Source organism: Bubalus kerabau, chromosome 16, assembly GCF_029407905.1.
Source record: "Bubalus kerabau isolate K-KA32 ecotype Philippines breed swamp buffalo chromosome 16, PCC_UOA_SB_1v2, whole genome shotgun sequence".
NCBI lineage: Eukaryota > Metazoa > Chordata > Mammalia > Artiodactyla > Bovidae > Bubalus > Bubalus kerabau.
The window spans coordinates 39,141,703-39,151,758 of record NC_073639.1 but is presented as its reverse complement, the minus strand read 5'-3'; the positions used below and the strand labels follow the sequence as shown (position 1 = coordinate 39,151,758).

Here is a 10,056-nt window from a genome sequence, read left to right as displayed (position 1 = left end):
ATATAAAATCACAGTTTCAAAGAAACCAACAACTATAAAGCCAGAAATTAGAAATAAGGACTCCATCTTTCCCAAGTCAAATTCATGCTAACACTTTCCACTGTTTCCCAACAACCTGGCCTGATGCTGAGGCATGCTTTACATGCATATTATGATCACAATGCATATGATTTCTTTGTAATAACATTTTAAAAACTTAAAACAGAACACCCTGTTTCTGATGATCACACATCTCATTGAGAGTTGATGAAATATGGATTCCTAACATACATTTTAGAACCATAAATTATCTATACTTGTCCAAAAACTATTTTTAAGTAGATCATTTTCTTCTTAAGAGTGTAAAGCATTTTCCATACAATGTCCTCTTGCACACTCACAGCTACTTTAACAATAAGAGATTTTCAAATAGCTTATAACATTCTAGTGAAAATTTTTCTAGCGTTTTTAACTTTATATTTAAATAAACTGCTGGACTTGATGTGCACTTGAAATGGCAGTTAGAGCAGGTTGCTTGTTTTCACTACCCATGATTGATAGTAAAGATTGGAATGCTTATGCAAAAGTCTGTTTTCTACTAGGAGTCCTGGACTCCTGATTTGTCTTCTGATCTTGACTTTGTATAGGTGACTGAATTTGCCTTATGCAGAGCATACAAACACGAAATATCTGTCTGTTTAAAAAGCAGAAAGGAAGAAGGAAACAAACATTTGGTATTATAAGCTCACTCCCATACAGTCTTTATAACAATTTAAGAAGAGAGCTACAAGATTTTTTTAAATTCTGTTTAGTTCCAGAAGACCATCTAATGTATGTCCAATTTTAATTGCCATTTCCAAAGGCTTAGAATGTTAACTTATAAAGGGACTTGAGTTGGGGAAGGTACTATTATATCCATTTAGAGGAAAAAAGTCCAGAAGAGTCTATTCCATAAATACATTCATATGTATAGTATTAAAATATTTTTGACAGATTCCAATGAAGAAGTCAAAACTTTGGGAGCCATCTGGTAAAGCTATCCCCCAGGTACATAAATAAATCATATATTTATATGTTAGACATTCTGAGATTTAAAAAAAAAAAACCTCTTCAGATATCTATTTTAAACACTTAGTCAGATATCGATTTTAAACACTTAAAAGTACAGAGGCTTCAACTTTTATTTTCACCCTATGCTTCTATATTTTTCAGATTGAGTGAAGGTATTATACCTTCTAAGTTCTGATCATCAGAAACCTCATTCTTTTTGCAATCAAGATCAAGGTTAATATAAGATCAACAAATTCCCAAACTGAATTTTTGGTTAAAATTTTTAAGCTTCTCCAAGAAGTGTCATAGATGAGCAGTAAGATAAAGTAAAAACTTTAGAAGCCATAGAAATCTATAACATAAGAAATCAGACTCAAATTGAGTAGAAAATTTTTTCAAGTTGACTAAACAGAGCATGTAGATCAAACCGAAGTACTGCATAGTGATTTTGGAGACCTTGAACTGACCTTGAACACACATCTGAGTGTTCCCCCCATCACTTATGCATTGTACTTGTCCACTTGGAATACCAAGAAGTGAGTTTCACGGCTGTGTTAAAGTATGCAATATAGTGTCCGGCTTCAAGTGAGATCTTCAGGAACCTTCATATCCCATGTGTTCTAGGACAGATGCTGATGAATCATCTGTGAAAATAGAATATCATGAGTAACCTCAACTTAAGAAGCCATCTGGGTAAGGATGAAATAGAAAATCAAATGTAATTTGTTATATACCTTTTGGATGAGTGATTTCAGTCTTTCTAGGTATTCCTTGGGCGGTTTTTTCTCATAAGAATCACAAGAAGGACATGTCTAGAAATCAATGAAAGAATAATAATTTTCTCTAAAATGTTTTTCCTATATAAATAAAATGTTCATTCAAATTTTATGTTTTCCAATTAGAGATATAAATCATGTTCACTGAAAAAAATTTGAGAAATGCATGAAATAGTTCAGAAACTAACAGTGAGAAAAATCACTTGACATCCTAATCTCAGAGATAATAACTGCAATATTTTGATATGTGTCCTCCTGGTAATTTTTTTCTTCGCATTTATGTTTACACTGGTTATTAATTTGCCTTTTTTACACTTAACATATCACAAGCATTTTCTACATATTAAATATTCTTCAAAAATATAGCCCATAATGGTTGCTTTGTATTCATACATAGAATTGAAGTGTTACTATTTTTGGACACATAGATTGCTCCTAACTTTTCACTATTGTATACAGTGCTGCAGTGAACATCTCTGAGTAATTTTTCATATCCTTTATTTTATTTAATAAACTACTAAAAGTAGAATTAATAAATTAAGTTAAAAGGATAAAATATTTTAAGGCTTTTGAAGTACATTATTAAACTATTTTATCTCTATTCATATAGAATATTCTTACCATTATTGGGCATTGTTAAAATTTTTTAATCGGAAAAAAATAGGATTTCTTTTCTTAACTTGCAGTTATTTGTTCATGAGATTAAACAATCCTGTATATGTGTATTGCCCACTTATATTTCTTTTTTAAAAAATCTTTTTTATGTTTTTTATCCTATTCCTACTGGAATACCAGACACCAGACCATTGCTTGCCATTGAGCATCTCTAATGCCAGTTTGATGTTGTGGTGAGAGATATTTGAAAGATAAGAGATTTAAGTTCTAATTCTCATTCTGGCACTTAGTATTCGTGGGGCTTGGGACAAGTCACTTGACATCCTTGGTCTCGCTTTCCCATCATTCAGATGAAGGTGCTTCACTGAATAGTTCTAAGTTCAGTGCCAATACTACTGTTTTGTTTCTTTGATATTTGTTTCAGAGACAGGCTCAGCTCTTGTCTTCCTGAGAAAAGTTTTGGAGAGATACTTTTCACATTCTAACCTTGCCAAGCAATCAAAGGAAATAAAAATCATTTTGATATTGTAATTAAGAGTTCATTTGCTTACATGTGCAATCCCTTAGAAGAGGGAGAGAAAAAAAATTCTAGTAATTTATCTTATGTGTTCATCCGCTGGTTTTGATTAGTGCTTGAATTACTCATGAGATTATCAGCATTGCTCACGAGTTGGCATAAGAGGAAATATACAAAAGGTTCTCAGGACCCCCAAAACTAGGGAATATTGAAATTCCCTAACCAAATAATGGCATCTATCACTTTAAATGTAGCACTGCCTCTGCAATTATGTAGGATGGTAATATTCTCTAAAAGAGGAAGGCAGAGATTGAGATTTATCCTGGTGTCTTGAAGGCTGTCTCTTTTCTTGTAGGAAAGCTAGGGTCTAGCTCTTATTAATAAAATTGCAGGTTATATGTGATCATATAATGAGAGGAGAATATTTTTTAATTCTTAAGTCACAATTGGATCCTCTGCCTAATGACTTCCTCACCTCAGAAAGCTATATTAACTTCTTTCAGCTACCAGAGACCATTAACAAATTCTAATTGGCTGTTAGTACTTTCAGGTCTGTGGACTAAAAAGAGGTGCTTTCACTTCTCAAAACACTCTATATGATAAGGTGTAACATGTAACTGGAAGGAAGGCACTGGAGGCTCTGGCTGCGTGTGTGTGTGTGTGTGTGTGAAATTGTGTAAAGTAATAGATATAGTTAATAAGTACAAATAAGATAGATGACAAACGACAGTCTTACTACTTCATGTTTCTGTCTTCTCCCTGCATTTGTGGCAGGTAGTTTCCTCTTCAGCTGTTTAGTTAATATGTTGATTATCTTTTCGTTGTCTCCATTATTTGCTGACTTTAGTTGAACCTTCTGAAAACATGAAAAAGCTGACCGCTCACAGTGTCTCTGAAAGAGAAATTATTTGTGTGCAGGTTAATGAAAGTAATTCAGAAAGTAAAAATTACCTTCCCAATCCTTTTTTCCTGCAGTGCCTTGGATCACATTCATTTCAGCAGACAAATGAGGAATGATTCTTGTCCTACTTAATCTTTGGGCTGAAGAGGAGACTCTTATCATGTGAAATTCCCCCATGTTAGGGGCGAGAGGACGCTTCCCTGTCTCACAGACAAGAAGATGGAGCCTCACTTTGCCACAGTTCTATCTTCCTAATGTCATTTTGAGGTTTGAGTATTGGGCAGAACTCTTGGTGTTTCTGGGAGGGTTAGTTTGGTTGTAGAACACACTTTATAAATTATGACACTCTAAGAGTTATATTATGGCTTGTGGCAGCTTTGGGTGAATTATGCTATGGTGTGTTAGTCATTCAGTCATGTCCGACTCTTTCTGACCCCATGGACTGTAGCCCACCAGGCTCCTCTGTCCGTGGAATTCTCCAGGCAAGAATACTGGAGTGGTTGCCATTTCCTTCTCTAGGGGATCTTCCCAACTCAGGAATCAAACCTGGGTCTCCTGCATTACAGACAAATTCTTTACCATCTGAGCCACCAGGGAAGCCCCTATGCTGTGGTAGTCTGATTAAAAATTGTTTCATTTGTCTCTCTTCAGTGTACATAGGAGTTTCTAATAGTGACATATGTGTCTTGAACAACACCTTTCTTTACAATGCCTGGCATAGTGAATGCTAGTGAATGCTCAACAAATATTTGCAGAGTGGACAAATGAATTAAGTGAGTTTAAAACCCCTCCTTTGGGGAAATGAAGTGGGTGCCTACCTCAGATGGTACATTCCACATCTAAGATAGAGTCCACCTGCTGTAGACCATGTGTGACTTTTCTAAAATCCCATTCACACTCTCAAGTCAGTCACGGTGGGATCTGCCTGAATCAAGTGGTTGAGGAATAGAATTTGAGATGTGCCCTCCCCACCCCCACACCCACAAGGGAGGGAAGACTGTCCCTTATAAAGTAAGAGTAATGTCTCAGAGCATGGGGAATTGGGCAGATCATGGATCAAAAAGTTGATTCTTGGTTTAGTCAAATAACCAGTGGCTAGTGAATAAATCAGAATCTTAGAAACTGAACTGAAAGTGAAGTGGAATTTACTGGAAGCACAAAATGTATACTGACTTGTTGGAATCATTTTCACACTGATCTGAGAACTTGTATTCAGGTTAATTTTTTCTTTCAGCAAATGTCTGTATATGATGCTGGTCTCCCCAACCCCCGACAAAGTTGCTATATCTTCATTTCACCAATGTGCATGAAGCTACTGCCATGTATACAGAAGCTGCAACTTCTCTCAGTTCCTACAAGGCCCATCATATATACAACAATATTACCTGAATCTTCCCATGGACAATCAGCTGAAAATAGCATCTGGCCTGCTTTGCATTTTCCAGCCTATATGCTTACCCAATATGAATGTTGGTTAACATCATGCACCTTTAAGACACAACCCCGTCAGATTTGCTTTGCATACGTAGCCACAAGCCGAAAACCAGCTTATCTGGTTTCCTTATATCAGAGCTGCTTGCCTGTCATAAGGGTGAAATAATGTCCTTTACATATGTTTGCCAAAATGCTTATTTAATAGAAACTATTTATAAATGTTAATTATAGCACTTTTTTTTCCTTGAAAACCACATGTTCATGTTTGTTGAAGTTTTTTCTTTTCTCTTCTTTTTGACCACAACCGGCTTAACTTACTGGAAAAAAATAATATTCATATTTAAAGAGGTAAATTTTCCAGCTGAAACTGAAAACACTAACTGCTTCATCCGTGATGATCTGAGAAACCAGCATTTCTCACAGAGGCCCATTTTGCTGAGTTAACATTAACATGTGTATGTTGAAAGAAAATTAGGTTCCAAAGAAGTGTAAGGGCCTACGAAATGAACTCCCTCAAGACAGTATTGCCAAGAGTGGTCAAGACAAGTGAGCAAAGATTTTGCACCTGAGAAAGCCTTTCTGAATGCCTTTGAATGGCATCTGGACGCCGATGCTCCTGCTAATGCGGCTGTGCTCTCTCTACTGCACTTCCTTGCTCACCTGTGTCAGTACACAGTGGAATTTTGCTCTGTGCTTTCTGCAAGCAGCACAGCTGTTCCTGGCAATCTGTGGTCCAGGACAAACAGCTGCTGGATTTGGCTTCAGATGCACATCAAAGGCAGCCTCAAACAGGAAAAGAAGCAGAGAAGCTGCCCTGCTAACTGCTTTAAGGATGCACTGAGGCAGGGAGTAGAGAGGTTGATCTTGATTCGGGCTGCTGCAGGTGCCCTGTCCCTCAGGATGACCCTGAGTTCATGTGCAGCACCACCATCTGGGAGCAGAGCCACTGCTTTCCTTTGCTGTGGCTTGCAGACTCAGAGGGCAAGGCTTTGCTTCCCTCATCCTTTAACACCTGGAAGCATCAGTTTTGCAGAACAGAGGAAGCAGTAAGGAAATCAAAAGCGAGAGTAACCACTCTTCTCTTTAGCCAGAGAACAGTCGAGTGCTGCTTTTGCAAGTAGGTGCACTTGGCTTTGCTGATTGCAATTGAATATTTGAAAATACTTGCCTCCTTACAGTTTCCTTTTGACCTGTGTAGTTTTTTTCCAAAGAAAGCCCTGGCCATTCACACTAGGAAGTTTTGCCAATGGGGTAAAATTACCTTTGTCCCGCTTACAAACTAGGTTTCTATCAGGGTTTCTCAGTAGTAGCACTGTTGACATTTAGGGATGGATAATTCTTTGTTGTTAGGGCTGTCCTGTGCATTCTAGAATGTTTAGTAGCATCCCTGGCCTTTACCTACTAGAAACCAATAGAAACCTCCACACACACAACTGTGGCAACCAGAAAGTTTTCCAGATAATGCCAAATGTTCTCAGAGGGCAAAGTCACCACCAGATGAGCACCACTGGTTATATAATTAGAAAGAGAAAGAAAGATACCTGGTGAGGCCAATTAGCAACCTTAGATAATCACTGTCAACATTTATATGCAACATTTTAATGAATTTATTTTCATTGAACTTTTTAATCTTTTAAAATCTCTTATAGACTCTGTTTTGATGCAAGTCCTGAAAAACTTGATATAATGCTACTATGACCTTGATCTATTTTCTTCTCTCCTGGGTTTGCCTGCCAGCATGGCTTAAAAATCTTAGTTATACCATTATTCACTTGTATCATAGTAGCATTGCTTGATCTGATTATTGGATAGATACAATGTCACTGAGACAAAATCCTGTCATTATGATATAAGATCAAAAACATCTGCTCTAACAAAGCATATAGAAAGAGTACCCACCGGATCAACTCAAGTTAGAAAATGGGATATCTTTCTTATTTTGCAAGTCACAGACTGCAGCTAAGCAACTCCAGAAAGGACTCTAACCACAGCAGTTAGACAAAGGACATGAGATGCTGCAAAATACGTGTTTGGATAACTAGGACATTAAGAAACAGTCTTTTTGAAAAAGTCTTTCCAATAAGCTGAATGTGCTACTTTCATTTTAGATGCTCCTTATTAGAAAAGGACTTAGTAAATGAGAGTGGTTAGGTTCAGAGACAGTGAATTTTAGAGAAAAGCAATAGTTGTGACTCATTCACTTTCTAAACTTTTACACAGTCATTTACGATAATTGTTTTCTTTGCAATGTATCTTCATAAGTCTCCCCTTTGTAGTGTCCTAATTACTGGTAGTACTTTTATAGTTATTCTAATTTATGCAGTTAAAGCTCTGTGACAGTGAAACTGTTTCCCCCAAATGCATTTATATCCTCAGGATACCAAACATTAAGACTAGATAGAAGTTACCAAGGGAAAGATCAGCACACAGTACTCTTGGACTACATGCTACGCCTCTTCTTCCTGGGACCTCATGGATTTAAATGGCTTAAGAGAACGGGATGAGTTGTTGAAAATTGTCCTTTCATAAGACCTCACCGAAGGCCGAAGACAAGACCCATTCAGGCCAAGGTATATGGGAATTATATTCTAAAGAATAGCCTTGATTTCCACACCAGTATTCCTCCATGCTGTTCTGTAATCTACTCTTTCTTTCCTTCCTTCTCTTTTTATTCCTTCTTTCTCTCTCTCCCTTTGACCCTTCCTTCCTTTCTCCCTTTCTTTCTTTCTCCATTCCTTTCTAATTATCAAAAACTGAATCCTGCTTCTATGGCTTGTGTCTATGTTTCATAGATTTACAAAGAAGGCTCAAGAACTTTTATGCACAGACTCTTAAAATGTAATTACTTGGTCATTGTTCAGAAAATGATCATAGTATATAGATTTATTTTCTAGTTTTGTTTTTCTGTCTCAACAGTACTACTTGGGAATACTCTTAGACATACTTGAAGATAAAAATATATCATATAAGGTATGTAGTGTTTTATAGGTTGGCTTGTTGGTAAATCAAAGAATATTTGGGCAAATTAGAAATAACTATATAGTAAATGTATTTATTAAATAACTAATTATTAAACCACAAAATTCATTGATATTAAGTCTATTTCTAAATAATCATGTTAATGGCTTCCTTCATTGGATTTAAAAACTTTTATCAAATGCATTTTCACAAACAAATTCAACTGGTCTTACCTTTACATCTTCTGGAGCTGGCAGAAATTCAGGATCCTAGAGCAAAAGAAAATTAGTTCTGAGTTATTTTTATAAGTCAAAAAGCTCCTTTTATAGTAACTGAAGAATATTATTTGAATTTTGTTGTGCCCAGTATGGCCTTACCAAGTCATTCACATAGTTTTTCAGCTGATCAACAATGTCTATAAGTTGACGCAGTCTAATAAAGAGGCGATCTTGCCCTTGGAAGCTTGACTTATGGGCCACTGTCCCAGAGAAGATGACCATCAGGCAAATGACTATTCTCTCCATGTTGCCAGGAGTGGATCTCATAAGTGCCAGTAGAGCAAGACCTTGGTCTCAGTTTTCAGTCTGTGAACAGGTTGTCAGAAAAGCTACCTATTTATTCATCCTTCAGGGAGAGGTAAAGCCCTCCCATTGCAGCCTGGAAATCTTTGTAAAATGGATGAATGTGAGTAACTCTTTTTTCTTTTCCACTGGCTAGGTATACGTGTGCATGCGCTAATGTGTGGGGGCAGGGATTGATGGAGTTAACAAAATGTGCCCAATCTGCATCTTAGACAGGAAAAAGAGAGACATGGGTGAATTCCAATTTTCAGCATGAATCAAGAAGTATGCACAGTAAATAGTCAGTACTACAAGATTTCAAAGAAGTAAACAAAACACTTTGATCTCTCTCTCTGCCTCCCCTAGCATCTTACCTGTTTTCTCTGACAGTCATAAGGGCACTTCAATAATGAGTAAAGTGGCAACATGTGCTTTCTTGCAGGACTTTTTCTTATGGTAATAACTAGGCTTTTTGACTGAGATCATCCAATAATCCATCATAAAGGTAGGAGGGCAGCTACCTTTTAGGAAATTTTAAACATCAAGTGTATTTTCCAAATTAGCAAGAATATTTTAGTTTCTTAATCAGGTTAAACTGTTTAAAGTAGAATGTGCTTCCAGCTCCGCTCCCAAGCATCTTTAAGTAACATTAATTTCAGCCTCTAACACTCTACTTAACCATCTGATTTATACATATTATTCCATCCCCAATCAAGATCTCATTCTACCTTCATTAAAAAATAATGCAACAATTAAGTGAATGAAAAAGCTAATACTCATTCCTCTCCAACCAAAATTTTATTTCAAACAGCAAAATCCAAAAATATCCGCGACTCTTTTTTTCTTTGAGTAGTGTTACTTATTTCTGTTAGATATCATTTTCTCTGGGTATGAACAGTACATTTCTAACTATGATCGGATAGAGATTAATGAAAGGCTCAAAGTCCACAAGTGGTTCTGTCATCCTCCTCTCTGCAGCTTCTCCTGTCCCTGCTACTCTTTACTCATTTGAGAAAGCTGAATATGATAGTATAGAATCATGGAAGTAGTATTGTAGCACAGTCAATTGGGTCTTACAATAAAACTCTTGGCTATGGATTTTTTTATCCATTTATTTCTTCATCTATTTCATCACATGCTTACAGCTATACTTTTTTCTAAAATGTTATGTGGCTAAGATAAATTGGAATTTGGACTTGCTTTGAAGGTTGTTTTTAATCTTTATACTATAGAATATCTATTCAAGAATATTCAGGTTTGGTCCTA

General features: G+C 36.4%; 1 protein-coding gene across 1 annotated transcript; it reads right to left on the bottom strand.

The window, feature by feature from the left end:
- Positions 1-665: 665 nt before the first annotated feature.
- Positions 666-8,901, bottom strand: IL21 (interleukin 21). Its single transcript, XM_055550366.1, has 5 exons — positions 8,608-8,901; positions 8,464-8,499; positions 3,674-3,829; positions 1,764-1,841; positions 666-1,673 (listed from the first exon to the last, which is right to left on the bottom strand). The coding sequence occupies exons 1-5, from the start codon at positions 8,773-8,775 to the stop codon at positions 1,650-1,652; spliced, it is 462 nt and encodes a 153-aa protein (XP_055406341.1). The 5' UTR covers positions 8,776-8,901; the 3' UTR covers positions 666-1,649.
- Positions 8,902-10,056: the final 1,155 nt, after the last annotated feature.